This window comes from Barbus barbus, assembly GCF_936440315.1.
Source record: "Barbus barbus genome assembly, chromosome: 27".
Classification (NCBI taxonomy): domain Eukaryota; kingdom Metazoa; phylum Chordata; class Actinopteri; order Cypriniformes; family Cyprinidae; genus Barbus; species Barbus barbus.
The window spans coordinates 25730207-25743486 of NC_136755.1; the positions used below are offsets into that span (position 1 = coordinate 25730207).

The 13280-nt window shown below is 37.0% G+C and overlaps 2 protein-coding genes across 2 annotated transcripts in view; one reads left to right on the top strand and one right to left on the bottom strand.

Moving 5' to 3' along the window:
- LOC306847340 (chromodomain-helicase-DNA-binding protein 4-like) overlaps window positions 1-8280 on the top strand; it is a 45563-nt gene extending 37283 nt beyond the window's left edge. Inside the window, exons 32-41 of the mRNA XM_079381239.1 lie at window positions 55-217; window positions 691-791; window positions 4639-4867; window positions 5001-5063; window positions 5154-5309; window positions 5905-6013; window positions 6124-6256; window positions 6340-6535; window positions 6624-6787; window positions 8048-8280. Coding sequence (XP_079237365.1) covers window positions 55-217; window positions 691-791; window positions 4639-4867; window positions 5001-5063; window positions 5154-5309; window positions 5905-6013; window positions 6124-6256; window positions 6340-6535; window positions 6624-6787; window positions 8048-8059 — 1326 coding nt within the window. The 3' untranslated portion in view covers window positions 8060-8280. The remainder of the gene's footprint in view (window positions 1-54; window positions 218-690; window positions 792-4638; window positions 4868-5000; window positions 5064-5153; window positions 5310-5904; window positions 6014-6123; window positions 6257-6339; window positions 6536-6623; window positions 6788-8047) is intronic.
- LOC306847346 (melanoregulin-like) lies at window positions 8263-13244 on the bottom strand. The gene is made up of 6 exons (XM_079381252.1): window positions 12987-13244; window positions 12683-12792; window positions 11982-12144; window positions 11009-11099; window positions 10765-10928; window positions 8263-9314 (listed from the first exon to the last, which is right to left on the bottom strand). The coding sequence occupies exons 2-6, from the start codon at window positions 12775-12777 to the stop codon at window positions 9120-9122; spliced, it is 708 nt and encodes a 235-aa protein (XP_079237378.1). The 5' UTR covers window positions 12778-12792; window positions 12987-13244; the 3' UTR covers window positions 8263-9119.
- Between the last annotated feature and the right edge of the window lie 36 nt (window positions 13245-13280).

The window sequence follows — 13280 nt, forward strand, 5'->3', positions numbered from 1 at the left end:
AAATCCATTTTGTGTAGATGTCTTATTTTGTGTTTGGATAACTTCCTTTTTCAGGTACAAGAGTTTGAGCATGTGAACGGTCAGTGGTCAATGCCCTGGATGATGGAGCTGAACGAGAATAAAACAGCGTCCACCATTGGCAGTCAGCCTGATTCCCCCAGCAAAACGCCCTCTACTGGCACTCCAGCGGACACTCAGCCCAACACACCTGCTCCAGGTACCGCATATGCCACAACCTCTCAGATTGTAAGTTGATTGCTGCTAATATAAGGATGTATTCACACCAGGAAAGTCCGCTAGTTCACTTGCTTTGGTCCGTACCAAATACAATGTTGAGAATTTTTTTTTTTTTTTTTTTTTTTGGTGCGGTTTGCTTTCACACTGCTCTTTTAACAAGTGAACCAGAAATTGTAAACAAAACCCACATGTGTGCCAAGGTCATCCATTAATTGGTTCATCCATTCAACCGTACCAGAGTTTGTTTGGAACCGGACCGAGACTACCTCTTCAGCTGGGTCTCGGTACGGTTGTTTGGTCCCCACCGGAGTGCGATTTGCTGTATTCACACCTGCCCAAAAGATCCGCACCAAAGGGGAAAGCGAACTTGAGTTCGATTCAATCAAACCACACAAGACAGGTGTGAATACACCCTTTGACAGGTTATTAAACCTTTGTCCATTTGTTCTACAGATGGTGTTTCCAAAGCAGAAGATAGTGGAAAAGATGGTGATAAAGAAAAGGTGAAAAATGGAGACGGTGAGAAGGACGCAAGTGAGAATAAAGACACTGAAGTGAGTACAAACAAACTGTCTGGATCTATGTTTAAAGCCTGATACACTCATGGTGAAGTGAGTTTTGTTCTTCGCTTTGGGATTAAAATAAAAAGCAGCGATTACTGTTAGCGAACAACCTGACTCCGCTTACACTGCTGTATGGTGTATAGATGAATATAAATATGCTGCACGCTTTCCTCTCACCAATGAAATAAACACACAACTAAGGCTTGGTATCGTTCCAAAATTTTTGATATCGATATCGATACTGATACCGATACCTTGACTTCGATACCGGTTCCTGAACGGTACTTTTTTCTATACCAATTTTATTAAATCAATTTTAACAAGACTACATTGTCTCAAAAAAACAAACAACAACAACTTTATTATTATTTTTTCAGCTTCTTAACGTTTATACGGTCTCAAAGACTCCTGAGCCACTGCACAAAGGAACAAAATATATCCAACTCAATAAATCAGTGAAAATAATTTTAATAAAGCTCAAATAGTTTTCAGTTTACACATGTTTACACTAGGCTATGTTTACACTAGTGTATGTTCATTTTAAAACACATAGCTCAGACAGAATCATAATTTCTATTAATTTTCCACTAATTTACTGATGAGCATTAGCACCTTCCAGCACTGTCTGCCGGTATGTATAACATTATATGCTTTCTCTTCCGCAATCGCTGTTCTGACTCAGAGGACATAACACATTTCAGCAACACGACTTGGCCAAAACAGCTGTACTGCGAGACATAGAGAGCGGACTGCTCTGTATACGCTTTCGAATCGCTCTCGCGGATGTCAAACATGATCTGTGTGGCACCGCTTCTAGTCGAACACACCTAGTGCTGCAGGCTTATTGGCTCACTGACGTTGACGAGATTAACCCCTTATGCAGAGTTCACACTGCACGATTTTCAAAGACATCGGATCACCGTTATTTTCACACTGCATGACTATCTGGGGTAGGGGTCGACCGATATGTGTTTTCCAGGGCCGATACGATTATTACAGTAGACCGATAACCAATATTTTGAACCGATACATATGTCTGGTGTAAAAATGACAATTAATGTCAAAATTAAGAATAACAAGGGCTCTGACAAAAACTGCCTTCTCTAGTGTTGGTTGTCTTCCTCCATGCATCCATCTACAATACGGGGAATATAAAGAGAGAGTTAAAAGTGGGCCCACTGTATGCTTCATGATTAAGCCTATGAATACTGTACTACAGCTAAACAGCTTGGGGAAATGTAAGTATTTGGCTTCAATAATTTACATGTTAGAAATGTATGTAATAGCATAACCTCATAATTCTTAATTATTTTCTGATGACTAAATCATAACCTACAAGAGGTGACTTTTCAATTCCTCATCTAATGCACATCAACTGATTAACTTAAAAAGCACAATGTATATAATAAGTGTAAATAATTGTCTTCATAGCTCCATTGTAGAATTTGCGAAGAAGACCGCAACTATTTTAATGAAACCATAACACTAATAGCCTGTTATAGGCACAATTGGTTCAATAGCCTATTGAAATGTCACAATTTCTGTCATCCTAATCTTGGCCTATGTGACAGTATCTTAATCTTGGCCTATGTGACAGTAATTTCCATTAGTTTTCATTTACAGTGCAGTGCAAATGAAGGCATAAAGCATTAATTTAATTTATCTTTTTAAACTTAAATTTTTTGGCAAACAAATGGGTTTTCTATTAAAATTAAAACATGAACGAAAGGGCGTATTGTGTGATTTTATTCTTTTAAACAAAAGTTGTAATGGCTGTAGTAGTATTAGTACGGGTTGCCATGAGGACCTCTTAAGTTTCTGTAGTTTATGTATGATATGACGATCGTTTTACTCAAATGAAACGGTCAAATGCTCATGAAGTAACTCTCAGAGCAGTTCTGGGCATGTTTTTAATGTATTTATGTTCTCATTTAGTGAGACGGCAGACGCTGAAAACACTGTGAGCGTCGCACACTTCAGTGTGTGTGTGTGGTAATCAAAACCGCGCGTCTGTGCCATTCACACATACAGAGACATGCAGAATTCATATTTAAATGGTCTTTTTACGACTTAATGTTTACATATATGGTCCATATCGCGAGTCGATTTAAGTGTACTGACCTACTTTTGATAAATTTATCCAAACTTTGACAAATTCCATGACTCCACGTTAGATAGTAAATTCCATTTATATGACTGGATTCTACGATTCCGTCCATGTTTTCCCCATCGCGGAAACCATAAATAAATAATATTGAGGTGTTTTGCAACTTCAGTTTAGTGGATTGGGATTTATTGCAACTTGAGCAATGTCTGCTGCTGCCTTTGAGAGACAACTAATGTGTGATGAAGCAGCACCAGTTAGCAAGCGCTTTCGGTGTGAGAGTGCCTTTAGTCTTCCACGTTGATTGGTCGGACTCATGACTCCCAACAAATCAGATGGGTGGTGGGCGGAGACTGCTCTAGGCCACAGAGTGGTGAGTTCCGACCGGGTGTGTCTCACTCGTCCTTAAGTGAAGCTGCGAGCTCTTTGATCGCCCCCTGGTGGCTGTGCAGACTCTGGCTCCAAACTAATCTCTACTGCGCAGACTCGGGCTCCAAATGACGTCATTTACGCAAGATAACAGCGGCCATACTGAGATGTATTCACTTCACTTTTCTATAGTGGAAGGAAGCAGAGGTGCGTCGTCCATCTTTTTTCACAGTCTATGGTTCCGACAGGCTGCATCAGAGCGAAATAGCGCATTTCAAAATTAAATAATTTTATCGGCACACCGGTTTTGAAGATGACCGATACCAATAATCATAAAAATGCTTAATATCGGCCAGGCCGATAATCGGTCCGACACCTAATCTGGGGTAGCATTCAGTCGCTGCTGTGTTCACATTGCATGATGGATTGGCGACAGGAGATTACAAGCTGCATGACTTTATAATAGGAAGAATCGCCGACAACTCTGTCTGGTCCACAAACTACAGCCAAACACACGTGAGAAGTGATAAGGTAATAACGCAAGATCAGGCTGATATTATGGTCTGTTAAGTCCTCCCCGAACACACAATAATTAACAAAGTTGACTTGTTTACAAACATACTTCTGCTGGGAAATTTTTTTATATACACGCATCTAAGTAGCCTACTTGAAAGTGAAACCAATGTTTTGTGCATTTTATAATGAGTTTTTCTTATAGCCTATAAAAGCCCTCAAAATGATGCAATAAATCTTTTGTCCTTTATAGAAGAATATTATTTACAGGAGAAACCCTAGCTGCTCCTCCATTACCTGTTCTGTATATTCTAATACAAAAATGTACAGTACTGTTGTTTGTAAATGGCTAATCGCTTTGTAAAAAAAAAAAAAAGTCCTCCCCAAACTTCCCGCTGCCCGGTCATCGCCGATGTATTTTTCAGTCAGAACTCATTCACACAGCATGATTTTCGGTCGGTGCCTAAAAAGTATTGAACTCGATACCCAGCCCTATACACAACAAATATGACAGTGGTGAGAAAACGGCAGTTAAGAAAGCATGTGATCATAGCGTTGAAGGCGATTGCAGCAGCTTGCAATTCGGCACTCCAGTCAAATCACATCAACTTTATTTATGTTAACAAGCAGTATTAAATATAAAAAACTGTCTGTTTCAATTGGAATTAAAACTTTGATTTCTACTATAAAGCAGACTCTCCTTTGTGTTCATGTTTTTACTCTCGTCTGACCTCGACGGATTGACCAGAAGAATTGAAAGAGATTTGCATGACAAAGAAAGCCATTATGTACCTGTTATGTAAGCACCATGATTTTGATTGTTAATAAGCTAATTCTATTTCTTATCAAAAGGTCATTGCCATTCCTGATGAAGATGACGAAGCTTCTTCTGCTTCTGAAGACAAAAGCAAAGACAAAGAGAAGGACAAAACGCCTGAATCCTCTTCAGAGGGAGACAAAGCTGATGGGAAGCAAGTTGAGAAAGAGGAAGAGAAAGGGAAGTCTGGAGATGCTGATGAGAAGACCAACGACAGCAAGCCCAAAGGATCTGAGGCTGAGAAGGAAACTTCAGACGCCAAAGGTGAACAAAAATGGCATTTCCAACCCATTTGACCTTGATTAATATGGGTTCTCAAGGGTTGAATGGGATCAAAAATATACTTTTTCTGAACATACAGTAGCTAATTTGTTCATATGCTTTTTTTTTTTTTCAGGAGAAAAGAAGGACGATGAACCTGAAAAGATGGACACTACCCCTGTTACAGATGAGAAGAAAGGTCTGTGCCATCTGACTGGATTTGGAATGATAATGTAGATGTGTATCTCACCTACACACTTTACTAACTTTGTGATTCAACTGGCTCCAGGTCAGAAGGACGAGAAGGAATCTGGTAAGACGGAGGAAGCGGGGAAACTGCAGAACGGAGAGAGTGCCAAAGACAGCGCAGCAGGAGCAGCAACTGAAGAGAGGAAGAAAGCCAAAACACGGTTCATGTTCAACATCGCAGATGGAGGATTTACCGGTAAGATCTCCTGTTCAGATGTTCTATTTTAGAAATTCTTCTCAGGTTTTGTACTAGATTTAAAACAGAAGTGATTAGGTAAAGATATTTTAGACATTATTACCCAAAAACCTGGAACCTTGATTATTCTACTGTGAAAAGCACTTTGAGCTGCATTTTGTTTAAAAAGTTATATAAATTTATTTGAAATATTTAAATTTCATTTAATCGGTTTATTTTTTTTTAACTATTTTAACTTTTAATTGTATTTGAACTACTTTAACTCTTATGTATTAATTTTTTTTTAAATCTATTTTAACTATTTACATTAGTTATTGTTGTATTAGCCATTAATTAATATATTACCTAGTAACTATTAATGTATTATTAATTAGATTTTATGTATTTATTGTAACCGTTTTAAATATTGTAACTATTTTAACTCTTCATTTATGATTCACTATTAATATTCATAATTTAATTGAACAATTTTTTTTTTACTTTGAAATATTATTAAATTCTAAAAAATTATATCAGTCATAACATAATTACTTGCCAACATGCCATACGTTTGAGCATTTGTACTAAATCTTTTTTTTTTTTTTTTTGGTCACAGAATTACACTCCCTGTGGCAGAATGAGGAACGAGCCGCTACAGTCACCAAGAAGACCAATGAGATCTGGCATCGTCGCCACGACTACTGGCTACTCGCTGGCATCATACAGTATCCTTAAAAAAGCCAGCTTTCAGCGTGCATGTACAGATGTGAGAGTGTCTTTCAGATGCGTTCAATGACAAGCAGAGCATGAGATTTTCCTCAACTCACTGTCTCAGACACGGTTATGCTCGTTGGCAAGATATTCAGAATGACATCAGATTCGCCATTCTTAACGAACCCTTCAAGGGAGAGATCAACAGAGGAAACTTCCTGGAGATCAAGAACAAGTTCCTGGCCAGGAGATTCAAGGTATTATGAAAAGAATTTAATCTTTCTTGTATGTAAGTGAAGATATTGGAGTTAGTAAGACGGTTTTTATTTGTCCCCTGTAGCTGCTTGAGCAGGCTCTGGTGATTGAAGAACAGCTGCGCAGAGCTGCGTATCTGAACATGACTGAAGACCCTTCTCACCCCTCCATGGCTCTCAACACACGCTTCAGTGAAGTGGAGTGTCTGGCTGAGTCCCACCAGCATCTGAGCAAGGAATCCATGTCTGGAAACAAACCTGCCAACGCCGTCCTACATAAAGGTGCATCATCTGACCTCGTTTTAATTTTGAACTTCTGACTCGTTATAGAAGCTGACACTCACTGGTTTGTTGTATGTGTTTCTGGCAGTACTGAAACAGCTAGAAGAGTTGCTCAGTGACATGAAAGCAGATGTCACTCGTCTCCCAGCCACCATCGCCAGGATACCTCCTGTCGCCGTGAGGCTGCAGATGTCTGAAAGAAACATTCTCAGCCGTTTGGCCAGCAGAGGACCAGACACACAGTCTCAGCAGGTACACAATCACTTACCCGTACTGCTGGGAATTAGGATTGGACTATATCAGATTTTTATAGTCTATAGTTGTATTTTGAAAATTGTGCCTGTTTGCAAGCGGAATTATGCATTAGATTTATATGTTGTCTTTTAAGGTGTGTGTGTGTATATGTAGAGTTGGATGGATGGAGATGGGTACAGATTGATGTAATCTGTAAGGTGTATATATAAAAATATATTAAAGAAAAAAACTACATACAAGTAAAAACGTTTACCTTTAATTTAATATAAAATTAACATTTTGGTATTTATTTATTTGTGTTGTTTTTAATATTCCTTTCTTTTAAGATGGCAGACAGCAATTAGGATTTTTAAATGCAACTAAAATATATTCCATTTTAAAAATGAATGTATGTTTTGAATTGTGCATTTACACGAGCAAAAGTATTTTATAACAGTTTTAGAAAGTATTAGATTAAAACATATTGTATTTTATTAAATGTATATATTGTGTATTTTATTAAATGTATATATTCGTATAATTTTAGTATATGAATATATAAATATTTATTTTCAATTATTCTTCCCGACAACTGGAATTTTTAAATCCAACTAATTTTTTTTTTTTTTTTTCAAAAGGTTTTTTTTATAAATGTATTGAAGTTAGAAAAATATATAAGTAATATTTAATGTATAATTTACATATATTTATAGAATTTTATTTTTAAAGATTGCAAATGGTATAAACACAACTACATGAGGAAAGACTAAGTGAAAATAAAGCTACAACAGTAATGAAAAACACTAACATTTATTTTTTTTAAAGTTGACAACTATACAAGATTATTGCCCTTTTCGGTTAGTTGTAGATCTGTTACATATTAAGTCTGTAAAAGAGTCACCAGTAATGTTTTCAGAGAAATCATTCAATTTCTAAATTGTGGAAAAACTAACTTGACATGCTCTGAATTAGGGTGTGTTTTTGAAGTAAAACCTGAGGTCGTGCATTTTATTGACCGAGAAACCACAGGATATAGTCTTTTTTCCCGCTTAACACAAAGGTTGTAATAACTAAATTGAGCTCAATGTCACATCTAGCCATACATAAATTATAGACCGTAACAAGTACAGAAATAAAATGGTAAAAATGACTGACATTGTCAGTGTTTTAGGCACTTTCTGTATTTTAGTCATCAAAAGACTGAATATTGAGTAAAGCATCATGCTGCAGTTTTTCTTTGCTCTGTTAATAACTGGTTTTGTCTGTTCACGTTGCCAGGTCCAGCAGTAGCCTGCAGCGCCGCACACCATGTCTACATTCCTGATTGCACACGATATCTCGTCTTAGCTTGAATCCACACCCTCGTACTGTCCGCTCAAACCAGGGGGCTGTGGATATTTGAGCTGTTGTTTTATATTATTTTCCTAATTAATATTGTTTACATAATATTGTTGATGATGGTTTTTGGGACCTCAATAAAAATGTTCAATAAAAAGGTTTCTGTTCCTTTTATTCATGTTGTAGTATTATTGTAGATGAGTTTGTTTCTTCATCAGAACAGATTTGGAGGAATGTAGCATTACATCACTTGCTCACCAATCCTCAGAAGTGAATGGGTGCCGTCAGAATGAGTCCAAACAGCTGATTAAAAAAAACAACCGTGTTTGATCTGTGCATGTTTCGCTCCTGATTCGATATTATGGATAGAGTCGTCATATTTTAGCTGAAAGTGACAATTTAAAGTTAAAATAATTTAATGTGTGTTTGTAAGAAACAAATCCAACATCTTTTCACTTCACAAGCTGTTAATTGATGGACTGGAGTGGTGTGGATTGTGATGTTTTTATCAGCTGTTTGGACCCATTCTGACGGCACCCATTCACTACTGAGTATCCATTAGGGAGCAAGTGATGTAATGCTAAATTTCTCCAAATCTGTTCTGACGAAGAAATTACAAATTGCATATGAGAGCTGATAACAAAGGATTTGATCAAATTACTAGTTTCAGCAGTTAGATCATGCATCCACGTTTAATGTAAAGAACAAATTTCAAAAGATTATTTCTATTCATATTCACTTCACCATCTTACACTTGCAATATAAGCATGTCTCCGTAATCCTGAATCTCCTCCTGATCTTGTAATTCATAGTAACATAAAATGTGAAATCTGCAGCTATTTTAATGAATCTGAAAATAGTCTCCTCTTCTTCAAAAAAGCATTTGACTAGTAAATGGTTTAAATCTGTGCCATTTAATCTTCACCATCCCGATCCACCTTGACCCGAGCTGACATCAGTCCAAAACCCCTCAAACTGATTCTGAAAACATCAACACAATCCAATCTCAGAGTCACTCCTCGGGACCGGTGGTCTCGCCCTCATCATCCTCTCCTCCAGAGATGTTCTGATTCATGCGGGACAGCAGCAGAGGAAGATTTATTAGACTGGTGTTTTCCTCTTCATCATCATCATCATCTTTAGGAGGGTAGAAGCGACGAGCCTTGGCAACAAAATCCTCTGCAGCATCCAGATAAATTAGCCGGTCCTGAGCCAGACATAAATATTAGAGGTCAAATTGAGGAAGAAGTCTATCTCAAGCATGATCTTTTAGATGAGATCATATATATATATTTATACTACGGGGCCGTTGAATGCTTGAATCTGATTGGCTGACGAACGTTCTGAGGTGTGCAATTATTTTCAGGGAAACGCACGGCGAACGTAGTTCCAGGCAGCTTTCTTGACCGCGTTACAGTTCCATATCACTTCGCATCGTTGTCAGCGCTGCCCTGACGATTTTATCAGTTAGCCTAGTGTAGCAACTTAAAGGCTACACATGACATTTCTCACTAGCGAGGTAATAACAGCGCTGCATCTTAAAGCAGACTTACAGTTTAGAGACGGTGCTTCAGAACACTGTTGAGGGACACACAGAGGTAGCCTAATTCATACAAGCTCTCTCTCTCTCTCTCTGTTTCTCTTTCTCTGTGTCTCTGTCTCTCTCGCTCTCTTTCTAATAACTTCATTATTAACTGCATTAGTCTGCTATCAACGGCTCAAGCCTCCATTGCCAGCTTTAAAATGACGTTTTGGAACTAGCAAAAGAGTCGTTGGATGAGATGCGGAAGAAATAATCCTACTCACAATAGCGATTTAAGTAGAAAAACCGGACGAATCCCTTGAAATATATCATCTGATCGATGTCTTGAGGTGTGGCAACCGTAGTATAAGCGGAATAATTGACTCCGGACCGTTGAATTATTAGAAAAATAATGCACACCTTTTTATGCATTATTTTTCTAATAATTCAACGGCCCGTCGTCAATTATTCCTTACATATATACACCTTTTATTAAATCTTCTCACTGCCGACCTAATTGTTTAAATGTTTAATTCATCATTATATTAAATGTGCACACCAGTGTTATGTTAGAATCACTGAGACTTATTTTTTATATATACCACTTTGAGTTTAACTGTAGTTAAACTTCTTCTAATTGTGTTATGTTTTGTCATTTTTATTCGTTTTTTTTAAATGTCTAGTTTTTATTTGCATTTCGGTTTTAGTGATATCGATTCAAGTACATTTTAAAATTTTATTGTATTCCAGTTAACATTTATTTCAAGAACACATTTGAATATAGTGCATATATATATATATATCATTTTAAATGCCAGCATCCATCGAAAGATGCTTATTTACTTGGCAAAGGTAATTTTTTACTTTTTTGTGTTTTCTGAAAGTTGGGCATTGGTAGTTTTTTAAATATTAAACATTCACATTTAATATGGTATTTGATTTATATTTCATATTAATAAATAAATTATATTAAATGAAATATTTTACGATATCAAAACTACATCTTCATTTATGCCCAAACCACCTCGCTTTAAATAGAAATGAACTGCATTGATGGAGCAGTACACATTTGTAGTAATAATATTTCCTTCAGCTCTAGACTGTTATTGATTGTTCATACTTGTAGTATGCTCACCAGAATGAAGAGGTATCTCTCGGGTGGAGACTCTTTTCTGTTGAATATGGACGTCTCGGTGTGGAGGGTCTGTAGCAGGCTGCGGGCGACCGGTGCGTTTCTCATGCGGTCATATGATGCGGTGGCAGACACAGTCAGCAGAGATTCAGCTTCAGCCATGAACCCTGAGAGAAGAAACCCAGCATCTCAATGACAGACTGTCCCTGGATCACTGGAACATCAACTCTGACACATAATCTCTCACCCAGATTCTCCAGGATCATCTTCCATTTATCTCGCACCTCTCTCCTCATGTCTCTCATGGCCTCGATGTCGATGCTCAAACGCCGGTAGCCCTGCAGGACAGAAGACACGACAGGACTCAACTGAACCATCAAAACTCACAAACTCATACCTGCAAATACCTTACTTTAGTCATACTTAACTGGGATGGGTTTTAATATTGGAAAATGACAGAAATATGATGATTCAAGTTTTTTTAATGCAACCTTTCTTATGTTTATATTTTTTCTGTTTATATATACATACATGTGTTCATAAATACAAACACACACAGTATGTATTTTAAAAATATGTCTATATTTATATTAATATAATTTATATTATAAATAAATATATTTAATACTTTTTTTTTTTCCCTGAAATATATACATGCATGTGTGTGTTTTTATATATGCATAATAAATATAGGCTACACAACACACATACAAATATTATGTAAACAAAAACTTTTTTTGGATGCGATTAGTCACGATTAATCATATATTTATTCTTTCCTTATTTAGTTGCATTTGAACCCATCTGTAATTAATTAAAAATGAAGATAATAATAGTAAGTATTATTAATATTAGGCTCATTGTGGGCTTTCGCCATTTTTTTGGGGTGACTTGACCTTTATGTTTCTGTAATAAGACAAATGTGACAAATAACAGGATCGAGGTTTATATTTCAGATTGCTATCTATCTATCTATCTATCTATCTATCTATCTATCTATCTATCTATCTATCTATCAATCAATCAATCTATCTATCTATCTATCTATCTATCTATCTATCTATCTATCTATCTATCTATCTATCTATCTATCTATCTATCTATCTATCTATCTATCTATCTATCAATCAATCTATCTATCTATCTATCTACCCATTTAAAGAAACACATAAGACATTAGACATGTGTGTTTAAAGGCAGATGTTGTGTGCAGGTCGCACCTGGGAGCCTCGCTGTGTTTGGGCTCTGCACTGCAGCAGGTTGTAGAGCGTGCGGTCGTCGTCTCTCTCGGAGTGGGAGGAGTCTCCAGGTTCATTCCACAGGTTGGTCTCTTGGTCACGCCTCTTTTTCGCCTCGCGGTCGAAATATTCCAACGTGTCGTGACTGACACAAACACAAACACAAACAAAATATAAAAATACCGTCACCTTATAAGGACGTCGAGCCTCGAAACCGCCACGAAAACAGTGTAAATATCTGAATTAGTGTGTTTGGTATTACTTTGTAATTAGCGGTGACACCATAGACTGTAAAAAAAATAGACCGTTTCATTTATTTATTTATTTTTTTAAAGAAATGACTTAGCCTATGTTTTATTTTAATTTTTTCTGTCAGGCAGCGAAAATATTGGTCGGACCAAAGGAAAAGCAGAAGTACGTTGGACTGAGTTATTAAATATTTATGAAATACTAATATTTCCACGTTGTAGGCTAATAGAGTTGAAGAGTTAGCTGCTGAAAGTTAGTAGTTAGCCTATGTAAGTTTATACAGTACAGCCTACTTGTAGCTCAGTTTGAACCAAAGTAATCTGCTAAGATTTCCAGTAAAAAAAAAAAAATAAGAAAGCAGAAACACAAACCATCAATAGTCAGACATGGTTTAAAAACAAACCAACTCCACATCACTTAAGACTAAGTAATACCTAAGTAAAGGTCTCTTTTCATCCTCCTCCTCATCTTCCTCACAGCAGCAGCAGCAGCAGAAACGCATACAGAACTTCTTGAAGGTGGCACCCATCCTCAAAATACAAAACTAGATGGAGAAAAAAGGCCTGACTTTTCAAAAGCACATCTGCCTCTCCAAGAGACTAAAGGTGAGATTTCTGAAGAAGATGAATATATATTTAAAAAAACGTGCCTTTGTTCAAGCTCTCTCAGTCATATGAGGTTCTCCAGGTATTTGTTTTAGAAGAAAATAGTGTAATTTATTGCTTTGTTGTAACTTACCCCAGAAACTTCTGGTGAAATGCTGAATCCATCAATTCAGGTCTAAACGCAGTTTTTCGTATTCAGAAGTGAAGCATCTTTTTGTGGCCCAGAGAGCGACTAACACATTTCAGCCTCTCTCTGGAATGAATAACATCACAGTTTAGTCATGAGTCTGAGCCACGTAACCTGAGGCCATCACAGACCTCTAAATAAAGCCACTCGTCCTATAGCCCCAAAACACAAATGTGCTTTACCTCTGTGAATGTTTTCAACAGTACTGATTTTAAACAGTTATAGTGAAAATGAAGCAGG

What these genes read in the sequence shown, in the direction of transcription:
- LOC306847346 (XM_079381252.1), bottom strand. Translation starts at nt 12,777, where the DNA reads ATGGGTGCCACCTTCAAGAAGTTCTGTATGCGTTTCTGCTGCTGCTGC. An exon ending in AAACACAGCGAGGCTCCCAG is followed by an intron (nt 11,100 to 11,981) that starts GTGCGACCTGCA and finishes TCTGTCCTGCAG; the next exon opens with GGCTACCGGCGTTTGAGCAT. An exon ending in GATGATCCTGGAGAATCTGG is followed by an intron (nt 10,929 to 11,008) that starts GTGAGAGATTAT and finishes TTCTTCTCTCAG; the next exon opens with GGTTCATGGCTGAAGCTGAA.